Here is a 20,481-nt window from a genome sequence, read left to right on the forward strand (position 1 = left end):
TCATCTCCCTGTGCTCCGCCGCCGCCGCCAGCTCGCTCGCCTGCCGCATATCGGCGGAGGCTGCGCGGGCCACATGACGAGGTCTGGCGGGCCGGATTCGGCCCGCGGGCCTTGTGTTTGACACCCGTGTTTTAGAGGGTCAGCTCAGCAGCAGGCCCTCAACCATAATTTTTTCGATGGTCAGCTCAGCAGCAGAGCCTCACCAATAATGTAAAGCACCAGTAAAGAGCCGAGCAGAGCCTCACCAGTAAAGCACCCGAGCATCCCGATGTGTTCGGCCAGATGGTATTAGCAATCACTCCTCCCAGTGCTCAATCAACACTAGTAACTGGTTCTGGGACGATTATTTTAACTTGAAACCATTGTAACTCGAGTCCATAACTCTATGGAAATTGAAGGGCTCCTCCGTTAGTGGAGGAGACCGCTGTTATGACATGCAGTGATCTCTTCCATAGTACTGGGAGGAGTGATTGCTAATACCATCGCTCGTCCCTATACTGAATCATTGTTTGCAGGTCATTAAACAGCACAATCTGCTTCTGGCAAACGGTAATTTTTAAGTATGAAGAAAGATTCCGATTGCCCGATGAACGAGCATTTGCACATTCATCCGGTAATCGGCAGCAGTATTACACAGCCAGATCATCTCTAACCAGCGTTCCTATGAACACTCGTTAGCCATCATCGGCCAGTGTAATGCAGCCCTAATAATTGTTTTTAAAGCTCCAAAATGTAATTACAAGATGAGAGAAAATTAATTTTAGTCAAATAAGCAGATATACAGAAACAGATAAAGCAAGTCACTACTTTTAACAGGATTAGAAGCTGGAGGCTGTAAATTATTTCTATGATGAGGACTGGAGATTCTTCATGGTCCCGTACAATACACAGTGTACTAGAAATATAAAATGGAGCCTCCCTTCCCTGACACCAAAGGAGCAGCCCACCTTACACAGACAGGGGGTAGTACATGACATGTAATGCCACACAATACTGAAAGAGGGGCTACTAGACAGCCAGTACAGGTGTTTTACCAGAGAAATGCCCATGTTGAATGGCTGAATCTAAGTTTGAGAGGGAGAACATTCATATTTTAAAGAATCGTTTCTCAACATAATAATGATGATGACATTTCGTTCATGGTGACCTTTTTCAAGTCTCATTAGTGTACATGTATGGGGCTGTCTCAGCACTTCCCCATACATGTATACCTACTGATGAGACTTGAAAAAGGTCACTATGACCGAAACGTCGTCATCATCATCATACTGAGAAATGATTCTTAAAATTATGAATGTTCTCCCTTTTTTTCATTCTTTTTGCAGAGACAATGGAAATTATGTTGAAATATCTTGCCAAAAATAAAAAAAGGATATAATTTTGATCCACATTTGCGTGTGCACTGAATTTATATCATATTGGTTCTAAGTTTGAGGCATTGTCTAGTTTCAACTAGAATGTACGTCTAAAACATGATGAGAGCAGGTACAATGAGAACTGCAGAAAGCTACCAGCCGAGATGGAATGAGGATAAGAAATTATATGAAAGTGATTTAAGCTACAATGACAAAAATTATGTAGGACCCAGCTTTGGTAATTAATATTCACGAGTAGTATAGGCTACTTTATCTTACCAGCAGGTGATACATGAGGACAGCTGCTCATTTTCAATAACTTCAAGGTGTCACTGTTGTTTGCAACTAAAACTTTCAACGAAGGGTCATCCACAGGAGTATCATCAATCTTTATTGAAGACAACGACTTTGAGTTGACAAAGACTACAGTGAGTGCAGATACGAAGTGAGACTGAAACAGAGAAGACATCATTTCTAACTAGAGAGCATACATATCTTATAACAAGGGGTTTATCTGCGGGTTTTACAAAACTCCTGCTGCTAACACTCTGAACTATCTGCTGTAATCTGTAAGGGACCTAGCAAATGTTCCGTTTTCACACTGTGGCCACCTACTTAATCAGTTCTTCATCCGGGTGCTCAGTAACATGCCTAATTGACTTTGTACTAGTTGGAAATATCCAAGCTTGACATCTCTTACAATGTGCTTCTTTGCAATAACCATTACACCATAGTTGCTTATCCATGAATCTGCAGTATGATGCCAAGGGCTCTCTTGGAGAAGTTGTTTGTCTAAGATTGTTAATCATTATGGGAACTAGTGGAGAATTAGATCACAGACACTCAGTCCTCAGTCATAGCAGAAGCTTATTAAAGGGGTAGTTCTTTCATTTAAAATACCGCTAAAGTGTATTAATTTCAGCAGGACATTTCTAGATTGCAAACACTGCCCCAGGATGCCACATCTCTGACTATATAGTAACAGAAGCAGTGGTTTACCTAAAACAGCCTGGGCCCCACAGCAACTTTTTCACAACCTCTTCCTCCCACGCAATCCCCACTCCTGTGGTTAGTCAAGATCACTCTGTCAGATCAGGCCCGGCAGCCACTCCATCTATATCCTACATGTATATACTGTATTTCATGTTATTGTATATAGTGTATAATACTGTTGATGGGGCCCTGGCAATAAAATATTTTAGTTCTCCTCCTGGGTGGGCCCCTTCTGAGTTTGGGCCGGCCCCATAGCAGCTGATTCCCTGCTTCCACTATAGCTACGTCCATGAGCAGCAGATAGTTGGCTGCCTTTGTGTAAAATAATGCAAGTACATACTTGCCAACATGTAGGCTTATATCTGTCCAGCCCATTTTCGGGTCAGGACAGCCTGAATTTTCTGGAACTGTCTCTGGAAATTAGGGCTAGTCCCTACAAATTTAGGACAGTTGGCAACTAAGCTAGTTGAGAAGAGGAGCAGAGCAAGTGCGTGGAGAGTAAAGGTGCCCATACACCTTCAATAGCTGTCAGCCAAACAAGCTGTCTCTCCACCCCTTACACATACATGGTTCATTCAATCTTGTATGTGTTTTCAATAAGCAGAGAGGAGAAAGCTGCTGTCAGGCACTTCTGGTAGCAGATTATTTTCCAGAACAAAAGGATTTGGAGCTCCCCATTCACAATAGATTGTTGTATGGTTCAGCCAAAAATGGTGACTTTATCTGACCATAGTCTAATGTGTATGGGGCCCTTTAGACTTATTGTATTATAAGGTTAGTGCTGTCACGGGGCACTATGGGTGGCAATGTATTTTGGCCAATGTTGCTGACTCTTTTAAGGGGGTGCTTTATTAGGGTGGTTGTGTGCTAATTTTGTAAAAAGAATGCAATATGAACCTCGAAAAATGTGCTTTGCTCACATGTTGATTATTCTTTCTCATCTTCAGATGTTAGACGTAGATGTTTCTACGCAAATGTCCTTCACAAAGCTGTTGCTGTGGTAACCATGCTCTCACTATTATTATCTTTGAATACACAGAACTGTTATCCGCACTTAAACTGAAACCAGTGTGCATCCTGTTATTTTTACCTTGGAAACATTCATGAAACTGGGCTTAGCTGTGGATATTAACCCAAGAGTTTTAATGGAACAGTTCACGAGCTGAGAGAGAATGTCACAAGCGGCTTCTGCTGATTCTGTGCAGCTATCAACCTGAAAAATACAGAAAATACTCAATAGAATACATTGTGGTTATAGTTCTCTTAACCCTTTCAGCCCTGGATGATTATTCCATTCCTGCGTTTTTGTTTTTCACTCCTTGCTTTCCCGGAGACATAGCCTTTTTATTTTTCCATTCACATACAATAGCTGTATGAGGGCTTGTTTTTGTGGGACAAGCTGTACTTTCTAATTGCACCATTTAATATTGCATACAATGTAGTGGGAAGCTGCAAAAAACTTTAAAAGAGGTGGAATTGGAAAAAAACAACAACACACATTTCTGCCACAGTTTTATGGGTTTCTTTTTACAGCGTTCCCTGTGTGTAAGACTGACCTGTTCCGTTTATTCTCTGTGTCAGTACAATTGCAAAGATACCACATTTATATAGTTTTTGTTTTGTTTTAATACTGAAAAAAAAAAAAATTGAAAAAAATGTATGGGCACTCATTTTTTGTGAGGTGATCAGTAATTTTTATTTATACCATTTTGGAATATGTATGACTTTTGATCACTTTTTATTCATTAATGCATTTTGGGATGTGGTGATGCCTGTGATCTTTATTTGTTTATTGTTTATTTAATTTTATTTTTATTATGGGGAAAGGGGGTGATTTGTATTTTTATATATATATTTTCTATTTTTTAAAAACCTTTTAAATTTTTTTTCGATCCCCTAGGGGACCTGGACATGCAATCTTCAGATTGCTTCTGCCTTACATTGCAATGAATTATCATAAGAACTACAGGTGTAACAGTATGGGTTTTCTCAGAGATACATAGGCTATTGCAGACATCGAACTGCTCCCTTGATTTCCACTCAGGGGAGCCTGTAGGCCCTGGAAGCACAGAGCGCCCAGAGAAAGCCGCCTCAGATGCAGTGGTCACAAATGACCATGGCATCTAAATGTAATCAACGTTTTCACCATTTGCACACAATTGCAGCTATGGCGACCACTGCATTTTTTAAAGCCAGAATTTTGCTGTGCAGAGCTTGAAAAATTCCCCTTTAAGTACCTACCTACCTCCAACTACTGTACATTAGTCCTCTTTCCATCTGGACAACACAACCTACCTGTACTTATTCACTGGACATACGTACATTGCATAATGAAATATTATTGAGTTCACTGTATAAAACAATATGCAGTAAACCAGAATTTTACCATTTACCTCTACTTGTATGTAGGGAATTACATACCAGTATTAAGTATATAGGATTCAATCAATCAACACAGAACATTTGACCTATTTAGATGTTAAAAGCTAAATTGGACATGTAGGCAGGTACAGCAGGTACATAGAGAAATCGCAGTATCTTGGCATACAATGAAGAGGCAGCAGTACTCATCCTAGTGTCATAGTCCCTTCAAACAGCTGATATGAGTCACAATATAACATCAATATCAGACATTTTCTTTCACTGACAAATATGGTTGAATAAATTTAGGTTTCTATTATTACATTCACAATACCTTGAAACTGACATACTGAAGATGGTTCGCATGTTTTTTAATGATTTGCTGGATAAGATCAGGGTGAGTAGACTTCAAGTATGACGTAGCCGGCTGGTTTAGTTCAAATTCAAATTTTCTCCATAGCTCAGGGATATGGAAAACTTCATTCCACCGACGACAAACAGAGGATGCACGGGCCCTGTCAACCAGTGGGAGGTACTGAAATATATGCAAGACTACATGGTGCGGCAGACTTCCCCAGTCCAGCATGCAGGACTGCATTTGAGATTTCTGAAGTTTAGGTGACAGAGTATATTTTTTTTGTTTCTTTATTCTTTTTGGTCCTTCAACAACTTGGCTGTCAATAGTAACAGTCAGTCTACCTCGTTTCATTCTGGCGAGAAGAAAAACATAATAAAAGTGAGAATTATGTAACATAATAGATTTGTAACATGCTTGTATGGCTTCACTTGACTTTTTACTCCAGTACATCAGCCATTGTTTTCTGCTGTCACCAGTAGAAAAAAGATCAAACCAATCAACAATACTCCAAGCCGTGTATATGTTCATGCATGTTTAAGACATATAGAGTTATAGCTTCTGTTTTCCTTTTCCTGTCTGTCAGTTCAAACTTCTCCATACCTCTCTGCTCATTAAATTGTAAGCTTATCTAACCTATTATACTGGTACCCACTTGTCTGACTGACCTAAATATATATATATATATATATATATATATATATATATATATAGTGCATTCGGGTAGTCCCTTTCTTAAGTTGTGCCCTTGTGCTAAAAAACCCCCTCCAATCTGCACTTAATCCTACTGAGAAAGTGAAAACAGACGATCAAGACGTGATCTTGTGGAGGCACAGATCTGGAGACGGGAACAAAAGAAATTCTGCTTCTTAAATGGAAGAGGACTTTTTCTACAGCTGGCCACCCCTCCAAACTAAGTAATCTGGGGAAGAGGATCTTGGTAAGAGAGGAAAGAATGGGTTTGCAGCATGGGCACTGGGCGCACACATTCGTGTGTATGAGCCCTAACTGAGAGGCTCAGACCTTTCTTATAGGTCTCACCCAGGTTCTCCTAATGTGCCAGTTCAAATTGATGGGGCACATTTACTAACGGACTTGCGACACTTTTAAACATAAAAGGTGTTTCAAGTTTCCTTTTATGTCCGGCCACACAACACAATTTTGACACAAGGCCAGTTTTGCCCCTTGTATGCCAGTTGGGCGTGTTGAGGGCTGTGTCGGGGCCGTGACTCCAGTTCCGGCAAATTTACTTACATTTGCATCTCGAAACAGGCGCAAATGTTAGCTATAAAATTACGATAGCCAAAGGCTGGTGCAGTTTTTACTCCAGACGCATGGACTGCCACAGATGCATCTAATTTATGACGAGGTGCATGCCTCATCTTAAATTAGGCATATCTAGCGACATCGCAGAGGGCCCCCAACTCAATCCAGGCCCTTCTACCAGGTTGCCTTACATAGATGAGGTTACAAATCTAGGTGAAATATAATATATGTGTATGTGTGCGACCTATCTACCATCCACTGCACACATTTCCTAGTACAATTGGTACTTACTTACTCATGGCTATCTGCCTATTCTCTCTATTTGAAATCAGGTCACTTGCTCACCTTCCCCACTGAGCATTAAGGGGGTCATTTATTATTAGATATATGCCAATTTTTGGCGTATATCTGTCGCAGATTGAGTTGCAATGGGGATTTTCCCTGCTCACGCCAGGTCTAAAAAGAGGGGTGTGATATGGGTAGGGTACGGAAAAGGGGGCAGGCTCATTTATCATTTTCTACGCCTTTTTTAAGCATAGAAATTATCTAAATCTACACCACCAAGGGAGCTGGTGTACATTTAGGCTGGCGGTGGATACCGCATCCTCTATATAACTTAGGCGCATCATGCACCAGTGCAAGGGGCATTAAGACCGGCATCTAAAATGCTGGTCTTAATAAATTACCCCTTAAGTATTTACTTATCTCCAACCACTGTATGCTGGTCCTTCTATCTCCAGTTGGACAACATAATGTACCTACATTTCTCCACTAGACGTCCGGTGCCTACATAATCTACCACCTCTCCACATCAGACCTACCTAGCCCCTTATTGGTCATGAGGCCATCCTAATCTCCTCACTGGACTGCAGCTACTTTTCACTAGACACTTCTCCTACCTATTCTTCCCATTGGACACCGGTTGGCAACATATGTTCTTGCATGGAAGTTCAGGTATTTTACCATCCTCCTCCACAATGGACACTAGAAAACTACCCACTCACGACAGCCTTTGACTTGTTTTAAATTAAACTCATTTCCCTAAAACAAAATCATCTTTCAGAACTTTAAGGCCAAGTCCAAGATAACAATATGTTCATCTAAAATACGCTATAAGTAAGACCATATGCACCATAAAGAAAACCCAAGAATCTCTTTTGGAGTTCGGGTTAGTCTTCTCTTCAAAACAAATGGCCAGGATGAAAAGGACTCCCCTTCTCTGCAGGCCACAGAATGTTAGCAAAAAAGTGGATTCAATGGTCACAGCCAAGGAAAGGGTGAACAAGAATTGTTTCTGAACAAAACACCTGGAGGGTAGTCCCATTTTAATTACTAGTATGGTGGTTCACACTTCTACATACATCTTTGGGAGAGGGAGTAAATTTCATGCAATGTACATGACAGATTCTCTTGAATCTATGCTGTTGTATTTATTGGGGGCATTTTTTTAAATTTATTATTGCATTGTACTGATTTTGAGATAAAAATAAATAAATATTTTTTTAAATTGGTCTTTATTACAAATATGGAGCAGTTTTTTTGTACAGGGCTGAGATGCTGTAATATAGGGATCTGAATTTTCTCTCTGCACTGTCAGCCAGCTAATCTGATGGGCTCCTTATCTCTGCTTTCTGACATTATAAGCACTCATTATAGCTCAGTTCTTATCTTACTGATGGCTTAAAAAAGTGTTTATGACCTCTTAGTAAATCAGAGATAAGGGCTATTAGATGACTGGCACAAAGTTAAAGTGAAAAGTACTGTTCACACATCTAGACAAACAGTTAACCCTTTGTGACAGACTTGCTCAATAAAGACCAATAAAAAAAAAAAGATTTTTGCCTAAAATGAGTAAAATGCAATCATAAAAAATTTGCCTCCAAAGGTGTCCATAGCCTTTAAGTACTGGGACCATTATTATAATTTTTTTTTTCATTTTCATTTTTTCCTGCCCATGTTCCAATCGCCATAACATTTTACATTTTCTATTCATACAGCCATATGAGGGCTTATTTTTTGTGGGATATGTTGTATTTTTTAATGGCACCATTTAATTTACCATGTCTGGTATTGGAAATAAAATCTTTGTGGGGTTAAACTCAAAAACCCCCACAATCCCAACAAGGTTTTTTTTTTTGGCATTCAATGTGCACTAAAAATGACGTGACATCCTTATTCTGTATATAGGTTTACTTTAAAAAAATAAATAAATAAATAAAAAAATTTCTTTGCATTGCCATTTTCTGACAGTCAACTTTATATTTCTGTTCAAAGAGCTGTATGATGACTTGCTTTTTGTGGGATGAACTGTGTTTTTGTACCATTTTTTGGGGTGCATACAACTTTTAATCACTGTTATTTCCTTTTTTAGTGGGAATAAGGTGACCAAAAAATCTGACATTTTTGGATGCAGCGATATCTGATTTTTTTTTGTTTATATATCTTTATATGTAAAATTGGGAAAGGGGCTGATTTAAACTTAAAATATTTATCTTAACTTTTTTAACAATAAATTTAACATCACTCTACCTAACCTCATAGATGTAAATCACTGTAGTACGGAACGCTATAGGGATTAGATAAAACTAATACTTTATTAAATTTGCTAAAAATGTGTGAGGAAAGGAAACCTACTTACTATATAAAAAATTCTAAGTGACCAAATCTATCCATGGATCCTAAGGCGGATCGAGGTATCACATGGAAAGCCACGATCAGCGGTACCGCTCAGGTGTGGATAAGGTCACCAAGAAATCCACTTCTGGTCCACTACTTATGGTTGCAACACCACGCCTACCGGCTGTAGTAATCTGACACAACCAAAAGTGTGTACCGTGGCACGGACGAGGTGCTCTGCTCAATCACCCAGTTTAGATGGCCCTGGACTAAATTAACAAACTAATCCATTGATAAACATCTACTCATTGGACCCGACCAGGATCAAGAACCACCTGTTCAGAGATATGAACAAGATATCTGAATGTCGGGCCTGTGAGCACGAATCAAGGGACACTAACTACCTGGGTGTGAGCAAAAGGCTTGAGTGCACCTGTTCACATACTACAGAGGGCTGGATTGACGCAGACCACTACTGTTGTGTGAACGCAAATCAAGCGCAATTCAAAAAACATGGGTTTGCCCCCACTGATCGCTCGACGTGTTTCGCCATGTTTGGCTCGTCAGGAGCATAAAATGTGGGTAGAAGGATAAACAAACAAGTGATCTGCTGACCTCCATGACAGAGGCTGCAGCTATCAGCACTGAATGGCCAGTCAGTGAAACCAGTACAAAAGTAGATATGGTCACTCATATCTACAGCAGAATGTTTCAGATTTTGGAAGTCACTTGTGGCTAACTGTGCAAAGCTATACTATTTAGGCTTGACCTGCTGCAATATAATTTTGATGTGTTCACTTTAGTACAAGGGTGCCCAACCTGCGGCCCTCCAGCTGTTGCAAAACTACAATTCCCAGCATGCCTGCACAGCCTACAGCTATTAGAGCATCCTGGGAGTTGTAGTTTTGCAACAGCTGGAGGGCCACAGTTTGAGCACCCCTGCTTTAGTATGATTCTTTTGTGTTCTCTTTGGTTTGTATGTACCGTAAATAGCACAAGGGATATATGAATGAGAATATTGAATATGCTCATAAAGGGAAACCATGTGCAAATAATTTAATTCCCAAGATGCTATTCAACTTTCAATTTAACCTAAATTTAATGTTCAATTTTGACATCATGTGAGTTTCATATCCAAATCTCCCTGCTGATTAATGTCTTAATATCTCTCGAGCTACTGTACAGTAGGTCTGTTTCTCTGATACAGAGATCCAATTCCATACAAGAGCCTTAAAAGGTTAACTACTTAGCAACACCACTAGAGGAAGTGTAGGAGCATACTCTTTGTACATTGAACCCACTAATAATACAGTCTGCAACAAGCACTTGTGCTCCTCCTACTGGTGTCTGCAGCTTCTGTCTTTTCAAGGGATTTAGGTAAAAACATAGCTGAATCCCCACAGAATTTTAAAGGGGTTGTCCAAGTTATATTTATTGATGACCTATCTTCAGGATAGGTCATCAATATCAGATCGGCGGGGGTTCGACACCCGGCACCCCGCACAGATCAGCTTCTATACAGCGATCCGTACCATTGAAATGAATGGGACTGCTTGGGTGTAATTACACCTGCTCACCACTGCAGATGCAACGGCTAGAAGTTAAACAGTGAAGGGGAGGCAGCGCTGGCACGGCACGCGCCTTCTCTTCAAACAGCTGATCGGCGGGGGTCGATCTGATAGTGATGACCTATCCTGAGGATAGGTCATCAATAAATATAACTTGGACAACTCCTTTAAACTTACATAAATAAAAGAAAACAACTACTGTAAGTGGTGTTCACTTTAAACTAGAATAATCAAGTGATGGCACTGTAGACTCAATCACACCTGTTTTCCTAGAGTAAGAAGTGTATTTCCATTTTGGGAAACAAATTTCTTACCTAAAAAATGCTTCCAAGTTATAGCTTGTACTTGATGAATGAACTGAGGTAGCCGCTGCCATGGGGCATTCACCAGCATCCGTCCACCTTGACTTCCTACCTCAGTAGAATACCACAAAAACAAGCCCATCAGAATATATCAAGAGTAGGACACTCACATTTAACAAAGACCACACATTGTATTACTACAAATATCCATGAACGATAGATAGGAGAAGACACTGACAAACAAAAATGTTAAAACAACAAGTAAAAAAAAGGAACATTTTTATTAATTAACCAACAATAAATACTCATTCTGTGTATGCGCTCTCAAAGTTACCAATAAATGCTGGATATTGTCCATGGCACAAAAGAGTTGACAATTAATGTGCATATATACACTGCATGGTCAGACATCCATATGAACTCATTTTAGAATTATGTGCGTTAATATGCATGTTACTACACTCTCCTGGGTAGGCTTTACACTAGATTTTCGAATATGGCTATAGGAATTTGTGTCCATTCTGCCACAAGAGTGTTAGGGTATGGCCACACAGTCAGGTCTCCTGTTGCAGTTTTGGAAGCCAAAGACAGGAATGAACTCGAAAAAACGAAGTAATCTATATTTTCTTTCCTTTTTTTGTCTTCCAAAACTGCATCAGGAATCCTGACCGTGTGGCCATACCCTGAGTGATATCAGTTACTGCAGTTTTGAAATATAGCCTGGTTTTCAGATTTGGTTCACTCCAAAGATATTAGGGGGTGTGCAAGTCCTTTTCAACAGACCTAATTGTGACCCAACCCAAATATTTGCCACAAAGTTGAAATCAGACAATTAATAAACCTTAAAGGCCCGCACTACACATTATATTATTGTTGGCTGCACCCTAAAGGTAAATTTAGATGCACCAATAATTGTTCAGATTATCGGCAATGACCGTTCCTGCGAACGACTGTTCCTGATCATCTGGCCTTTTAAATCCACCACCGATCATGGCTTCTGAGCAACAGATCATGCTGTCTAAACAGCGATCTACTGCTCAGAAGCCATGATTCTGTCTAAGGAGGAGGGATCGCTATAGCGATCTCCCATCTTCATACAGTGAAGAAGATCGCTGCATGTAAATGCGTGGCCTCCTTCACTAAACGAGCAGCCGACTGTCGGGAAGGAACCCTCCATTTTCAGCAGGACCAGCCAATCATCTAATGTGTATGGGGTGCTCCCAAATCTCCTTGAAAAACTGGGTGTGTTGAATTTTATCGCCAAATCCTTTTGTACTTCAAGGAGATAAGCCACTGTAAGAGGTGTCTGGCTGTGACTTTTTTCTCTCACCCCATTAAAAACACATTCACTCTTAAACTGAGCAAGAGATGGCAGTTGGTTGAACAAGTGTTTACCTAACAGCTATGGAAGGTATCTGGACACCTTCAGATCCCTGACCTATAGGCCCCTTTATACTTCAAAATATTTGAGCAGTTTATTGCTAACAATTGTTTGTATGAACGCTTGCTAGCAATAATTTGCCTGCTTAAAGGGGACACTGGTTACCAGATGAACGGTTCGTTGGTGCGGTCTTCTAAATTATCGTTTGTGGGAAGTACTGTCTAAATAATGATTCATGGTTCTTCTGGTGTGGCAGATGGACCTTTGGGCAGTATTTAGCCCTAGGGCCCCGTGGCAACTCCTCCATCTGCACTATAGTTATGCCCCTAGACTTCATGGTACATGAAGATGTTGGGGCTTTATCATATAACAGTACTTAGAAGTTGAAAATTGATGAACTAGCTTATTGGGAAGATGGTATCTTATGACATTTTAATAGTCACTCTTGGCTACTCTACTGTGAATATTCAAGTTTTTTTCATTTTAATGCACCACAATGAGTCAGAATAGGTGGCAGCATATTTTTAGTCAATAAGGTACCACATTTGGAAAAAGTTGCCACAGGGAGCCTTGAATTTAAAAGTACAACTGTCTCTCTAATGGCACCTATAGGTAACGAAAACTACAAAACAGTCCTGTCTACAGGGATGCCATCTCTGATTTAACTTCTATTCCAAGTCATATTTCAAGGCTTTCTAATGGGTTGAACATTGACTTATAGGATAGCTTTATGTACCGTAGGTGGCACTAAAGAGACCGTTTCATTATTCTGGAGAATAGCCAATTTGCCTACCATTTCCCAGGAAGCATTGCTCATAAGATGCCCTACACCACCTATAATATCCAGGGGAAAAAAAGAAAATGCACTTTTCATAAGCATGGTTTACAAAAATAGAACAGAAATTATATGAAGAAAAAGGAAAATTCAGACTTACAGACAAGTACTTACAAGTACCTACATAAATGTCAGATTACCAGTAATTTTAGACAATCAGTCCCGGATTAATAGAGTTTCCATGAGTGCATCACAAAAAAAAAATATTCTAGGGCCTACATTTGTTAAAATAGATGCCTCTATTACATAGATTAGACATTATTGCCGCTCCATGATTCATAAAAATATCTGCATTCAGATAACATTATTGCTTACTATTTGTGAATGAATTAGAAGGCTCAATACAAAATAAGACTATGATAAAAAGCAATTGCTGGTGCTTGTATAAGTAGGACTTTAAAGCTATTTTCTTCTTGAAAGCTTATATTAGGAATAGAAAAAAGCTTCTCTACATGAGTTCCGACTGTGCAAATTAAAGCCGAGTCGGGCATTGTGCATCTAGGAGCTGCAGACCTCCAAAAATCACGACCTTGACCTGATTACCACACAGTAGACACAGCACATAAAACTCCACTTGTTCGTGAGGCAGATCGTGATGCATCAATATCTGTGATTCCAATATGAAGATTGCCATCTTATTTCCTCTTTGTACTGTGTGCTTAATCAGATGGACTTATAACTAATTTATGTGCTACATAAAACTCTTTACAGCATTTTATTTTCCTACTGTGTGACAGCTGTCTATGACAGCACTATATTCTACTCTGTTACATAGATTTATGGTATAGTTAGTAAAGTATAGTACAGTAGTTGCTGTACCTATGGTAGCAATAACTGTTGCTAAAATTTGATGGTGGTACCCCTCATGGTATTCAAAATGGCATTTCAAAAGTTTGTTACCCCTTCCTTAGGTGTTTCACAGCAATGAATGCATGAGAGGTAGAGACATTTAAAAATGTAAATTTTGGGGAGAAATAAAACTCATTTTTTATCACCCTGATTCTGCAGTTTATTGGAGCCTCTTATTAGGGCCTTTTCTGAATATATTTTTCTTGCATTGTTTCAGGTTTGCAGAGGCTTGGGGCGCTAAAACATAACAAGTACCGCCAAAGGACCCCTTTTTTGAAACTACACCCTTCGAGGAATTAATTTAGGAGGTTATGTGATCATTTTGAACATTTATTTCACAGAATTGCATTTTTTCCAATAAAAATTATGGGAGAAAAATATTAGGACAAAAAGCACCCTAAAATTTGTAATGCAATTATGTCCCCATGTGTGTTCAGTATTGGGCTAAAGTTCTCTCTCGTAGAGTCATCCATGAGTGGATTGAAATATTCGAAAATGACCATCTGGATTTAGCACCATCTGATTTCTACCTTTTTGCACCGCTGAAAGAAGCTTTAAGGGGAAGAAAATTTTTATGTGATAACAATGTGAAAGCAGCAGTGCATCAGTAGTCACATGCTCAACCAAAAATCTTTTTTGTTGATGGTGTTAAAAATTTGGCGTGGCTCTGGGAAAAATGCATCACAAAGGAAAGACACTATTAGAAAAGTAATGTCATTTGTCTTGAAATTCTTAATAAATAGTTAAAACATTTTTTGAATACCCTTCGTTGTGCCAAACTTGTGCCACTGGAGACAACCACCCACAAGTTCTTAAACTGGTTCTCCTGGTGATAGCAATACCCCACATGTGGCTGTTATCTGCTGCATCTTTTCAGACACAGAAAATATCCAACATCAGACAGTGATGTAATCTATAGACAAATATTAACAGTAAAATAGGTTTACTGATGGGCTGAGGTAAAATCTTTGCTCCTGTCAATTGTAAGTTATTTTGAAATGGAAACATCTAAAGAGTAGTCAGTGGACCACACAGGTTTACAGACCGGGGTCACTGAAGAACATTAAATATTCCAACATTCCCAAATTAACTCTAGAATCAACATTAACAGGGCGATGATTGGATTTCCATGGCTAAACAGATGCCCCCAGCTAAATCTTTTGAACCATTGTTTGGTCACTTATTGTAGCATTACTTGCTGGTCATTCAAATTAGGCTTCTTTCACATCTGTGACACAGCCTTCCGACAGGCTGTTCCGATGTGGACTCCCGCAAATCAGCGGGCAAGGTTTTTTTTCTGGACAAATCGCAACACATTTGTTGGGTAGCGGCCGCATCTCTGCCTGACTTAATTATAGTTAATGGGGCTGGTGGGCATTCTGGTAACATCTGCTAATGCAGGATTCGGAGAACTCTAGCAGGCTGTTCTCTGCTAGAACAGCCTGCCGGAATGCTGTGCCACAAATGTGAAACTAGCCTTAATAGCCGGCTATGTAATGCATGAACAAAGCCATGTCAATTTGAGCAGGAACCACTGTTACAGAGCAGTTTTCCTCTGATTAGGACCCCAAATCTTAGATCTTATTCACACAACAGCGAAAAAAAACAGCTGTGCAATGGCCATTTTTTTAACGTCCATCACCTGCCTGTTTTGAAAACAATGACATGTATATGGGTATATTCACGTCAGTTTTTTAATGCACTGTGAATACAAAAATAGGGCCTGTCCTATTCTGTCAGTTTTCACGGCCCAACAGCTGTTTTTAATAGCTGTTTTTCAGAAATGCATCCATAAAAAAACAGCCATGAAAAACAGTTTAACCATATCACGGATGATTTTCTTCACTGTCATGTGAACATAGCCTTAATTGGACTGATGGAAGAATGTTTGAAAAAATAGAAAAACTTTTATTTTTACCTCTAATATGGTCCCTTAAAGGGATTATCTGAGGCTTAATATTTTTAACAGACTTCTTCAGAGTGGCTGGTCCCGCGGTGGAGTTCATACTTATTAGGTCCCAGACTCTGTATTCCAGCTGCTTCACTGCACGGTTGACTCCGTGGGTCCTTGGTCTCTGGGAATCAACATCCTGTTGAAGGACATCACATGACTGCTGCAACCAATCACTGGCCACAGTGATGACCTGTCATCCATGCAGTATGTCAATGGGTCATGCGCTGCATGGGTGACAGATCCCAGCTGCAGCAGTGATTGGCTGCAGCAGTCACATGACGTTTATTCCCAGAGATTCAGGACATGACAAGGTGGATGCAGCCAAAATCCAGCGGCGGAGGCCAGGTATGTATGAACCCCATCGTGGGTCCAGCCAGACTCTTAAAAAAGTTTAGTCTTGCATAACCCCTTTAAATAAGTGTGGTATTTATTACTTAGACATTTAGTCATTCTTTTGATGGAAGATTAATTATATATGTTTAGAGCAGAGAACTGCTGCAGAACTGCAGAGTAGATTGGCGCTATGAAATTAAAAAAGACAAATAAGATACCACAGAGTAAAGGCATCCTCTTGCTAGTAAATATTATCATGGCACACTAGACTGGGTGCCACACTTCTGTCACTACCCCAAGGCTTGGCTTATGCTTATTGTACAGAAGGATTTCCAAATACTACTCAAGGCTGTCCAAAGTCTACTACAGTATTCTACTCATTGGGACCCCACACTTACCTACTTGGGACACCTACCAGTGCTGAAAGTATTCCCACCCAGTGCACATCAAGTGCAGAAGGGACTAAACTCAGGTGTTCTGTAGCTAACACACTGTTATACATATAGTATAATACAATGCTAAATACAACCAGTTTCCATCAACAGGACAACATCACAAAATCTAATAGTTTACTATGACTTAGCAACTTTGCTTACAAATTGCTGTTACAAAAGTACAATACATAGGAAAAAGTAAAATAAAAGGGACTTCATTAACAACGCTAAACTAACGGGTCTAAAAGATGTGTAACTAGTATGGCTTGGCATTCAGTTCTTAGAGCTGTGGTATGATGTCGTAGTATGTCTAAACACCCCATGCTCTCCCACCATTAATATCTAGCTGGTATTTTATACTTTTCCCTTAGGCAAAATCATCCTTTATTCATTTTGGTCAACTACATGGCCTACAAGTAATGTTATCTGATTTCTCCTGCCATCCAGCCAATTCAGTTGGTGACTGGAGTCAGATAGATCCATTACTAACTCAGCCCCTATGGAGACTATCAGTCCAACAATCCTCTACTCTCTTTGCCCAACCTCAAAGAAAAAAAAAAAAAGTGAGATCATAAACCAGCGGGGAGTCATCAAGAAAAGCCATTCATATAGCGCCTCAATAGTTATAATATACTGTATATATATATATATATCAACGAAAAATGGCGGCACTGGCTAATAAGCAAGTCTGGGTGCACTTCCTTAAGGGAATAGGCTTCTTACCCCAATTATAGTCCAGAAAAATGAACGGCACTCCAATAGGTTATGAGAAAATAACTCCTTTAATCACCTGTGCGGGTTATTAAAGGAGTTATTTTCTCATAACCTATTGGAGTGACATTCATTTTTCTGGAATATATATATATATATATATATATATTTATAATATTATAATATTATTTCTTAACAATCTAATGCTACATAGGTGGCTCAGTGGTTAGCACTGTTGCTCACTGTCGTCCTGGCTTCAAAACTGACAAACGAAAAACAACAAAGTTTTTTGCGTTTGCATGGATTATATATCCTGTTACTCTGGTTAACCCTGACACTACAAAACCATACTTATAGGTTAATTGACTTCCCATGAAATTATATCTACTGTGTGTGTAACATAGAGAACATTAGATTTTGAGTCCCATTGGGGTCAGGGACTGGTATGGGTTATGATATTCTCTATACTGCACAGCAGAATATGTTGGAGCTATATGAGCAACAGAAAATAAATAAAATAAATAAATATATACAGAGGGAACATAGATCAAGGGTTTTTGACACTAATTGCAATTATATTTCTGTTTCATCCCAGCAAACTGACAACATTCGTGGTTTAAAATCAAGTACATCTAATCCTGACACCAAATAAAAAAAAATCTGTACTAAATTTATTCAAAGTTAAATCCAGCAAATACATTTCTAAACTGTGACACAGAGTCCAGTAATATACAACACTACAGTGTTTAAGACTTATACACTTACCGGTAAGCAAAGTTTTAACCCTCTTTCGGTAAGAGACCTAAGGCGGATTCTGGAAGATAAAATTGGGAACCAATAAATTGTAGGAAATACAGATGTCTCTATCTGTGTATTACATACACTATACTGTATGTTTCATGTACATTGAAAATTGTTGCCAGTTAATAGTAAATACCATGACCATCAGTCGGGTATAACATGCTTTGCTCTGTAAATTATCCCATCAATGAAGTTATAATTTTATTACCAAATTATGGACAGTGGTGCATGTCTATGGAGAGCTTCAGTCTTCTGAAACTGACAACTTAAATGTCTGCTACTTCTTGAACTTGACAGAGATATAAATAACATGTACAAGCCTAAGATTCATTTGTAGTTTTAACCAGGTTGTAATTTTACACCATGTTTTCCTCTGTGGAATTGTCTTACAAATCCCTTTTGCCCGCTTAACCTGAAGCCACCATGTTCCAGATACTTGTAAAGGTATCCTGTTTTAATCCATCTACCTTCTCTACGTGCGTCATACTGCATGTGACCCCCAAGTACATGACCCAGTGACTTTCTAGTTAGAATATGCAGTATATGTTCCTTATGCGAATTAAGCATGCAGTATACCTTCTGTATACACATAGAAGTTCTGATACATCTAAAGTGATATATCATGAGCAATAGAGATTTGGTCATGTAGTACTCAATACACATACTTTACTGTATTGTCTAGAATAATTGAGTTAATGAACGTGTATTCTTATAAGAAAAAATGAGTAACATGGACTCGACTAAAGCATAGAAGGTTAGGAATGTGCACATGGAGGATGTTATGTTATACTTATTAAACAAGAACATAAAAGTATACATATTTGAATTGAATGCACTCATACAGGAATGGAAGGAGGTAGAGCAAGAGAGAGAGAGTGAGGGAGTGAGCCTGTGGAATAGGAAGCTAATGCTTGAGGATTTGACGGATCAAACATTGTAGATATTGCATTTGAACAGAACAATTCAGATAAAAGACAGAATGAATAATAAAGACAGCTTACCTACAATATATTTCACCAGGCTCTATGTGTATAGCAGTATGTCTCAGCAGAACATGAGATCAGACTGTTTGTGACTTGATGACTACTCAACTCCTACTTCTGTTCTGCCCCCTCCCCTGCCTCTGTGTTTCTCTCTGAAAAGTAGGTCACTTTGTCTGATGAGGTCTTTAGGAAGGAGGAGACCTGGCAAAGCTCCAGCACAGGAGCTGCAGTCTCTGCAAGTTCAATCTATATTGAAAGCAATGCTTTATTGCCTATAGAAAACCTACTGTATTTTCAAATAACCTGTCTGATACGTACACCTATATAGAGGGGTTTCCTGCTTGGAAATCTGATTTACTAAACAGAATATTTTTATATTGTGGCTGCATACCTCCAAACTTTAGAAAATCGCAAAGAGGGGCAATATGTGCGGTGCATATCGCTGCCATTTCTTCATACTAGGTGTGTCAGGCGCAGCACTATGAAGTGCCTTTTGCGCTGTGGCATGAGAAGAATTTTGATATCTCTGACTTTTAGTCTAACCAGACTGTCTATTATTCTGTAATTCCTCTAGCGCCCTTCTATGGAAACAGTAGGTTTGAAGAGCACACCAAATGCTTCAAATAACTTCTTTATTAACTTCAACTTTTCTTCATATATAACACTGCCGCCTCCGCAGCAGATAGTCCATGTACAAAACACGTGTTGAAAAGATATCACAAAATGGCGGTATGCATAAGATGGTGGTTCAACTGTTCAATCTTGTCATTCAACATAAAATGGTGGATATATTTCTCTCTTCAGTATCTGTAATGTCACTTTAAGTTATTTAAGCACTTTGTGATCTCTCTGAGGCTACTTTCAAACTTGCGGCAGAGTGATCCGGCAAGCAGTTCCGATGTCGGAACTGCCTACCGGATCCGACAAAACGTATACCAACTGATGGCATTTGTAAGACTGATCAGGATCCTGATCAGTCTTAAAAATGCCTGATCAGTCAGAAAAATGCATTGAAATGCCGCATCCGTCTTTCCGGTGTCATCCGGCAAAACGGTTTCGGCATTTATTTTTTTCACCTTTTCTTAGGTACTTTGAATGCTGGATCCGGCACTAATACATTCCTATGGGAAAAAAATCCCGGATCCGGCATTCAGGCAAGTCTTCAGTTTTTTTGGCCGGAGATAAAACCGTAGCATGCTGCAGTTTTATCTTTTGCCTGATCAGTCAAAATGACTGAACTGAAGACATCCTGATGCATCCTGAATGGATTACTCTCCATTCAGAATGCATGGGGATAAAACTGATCAGTTCTTTTACGGCATTGAGCCCTTTTGACGGAACTCAGTACCGGAAAAGAAAAATGCTAGTGTTAAAGTACCCTGAG

At 39.4% G+C, this 20,481-nt stretch overlaps 1 protein-coding gene across 4 annotated transcripts in view; it reads right to left on the reverse strand.

Moving 5' to 3' along the window:
• LOC121009214 (F-box/LRR-repeat protein 21-like) overlaps positions 1-19,223 on the reverse strand; it is a 31,963-nt gene extending 12,740 nt beyond the window's left edge. The window contains exons 1-6 of one of the 4 annotated variants that reach the window (XM_040442180.1): positions 19,116-19,223; positions 18,079-18,127; positions 10,829-10,924; positions 5,044-5,419; positions 3,439-3,561; positions 1,635-1,806 (exon numbers count right to left, since the gene is read on the reverse strand). In XM_040442180.1, coding sequence (XP_040298114.1) covers positions 1,635-1,806; positions 3,439-3,561; positions 5,044-5,419; positions 10,829-10,890 — 733 coding nt within the window. In that variant the 5' untranslated portion in view covers positions 10,891-10,924; positions 18,079-18,127; positions 19,116-19,223. The remainder of the gene's footprint in view (positions 1-1,634; positions 1,807-3,438; positions 3,562-5,043; positions 5,420-10,828; positions 10,925-18,078; positions 18,128-19,115) is intronic. The other 3 variants (XM_040442187.1, XM_040442193.1, XM_040442203.1) reach the window with 3 other exon arrangements.
• Positions 19,224-20,481: the final 1,258 nt, after the last annotated feature.

This window comes from Bufo bufo, chromosome 1, assembly GCF_905171765.1.
Source record: "Bufo bufo chromosome 1, aBufBuf1.1, whole genome shotgun sequence".
Taxonomy (NCBI): domain Eukaryota; kingdom Metazoa; phylum Chordata; class Amphibia; order Anura; family Bufonidae; genus Bufo; species Bufo bufo.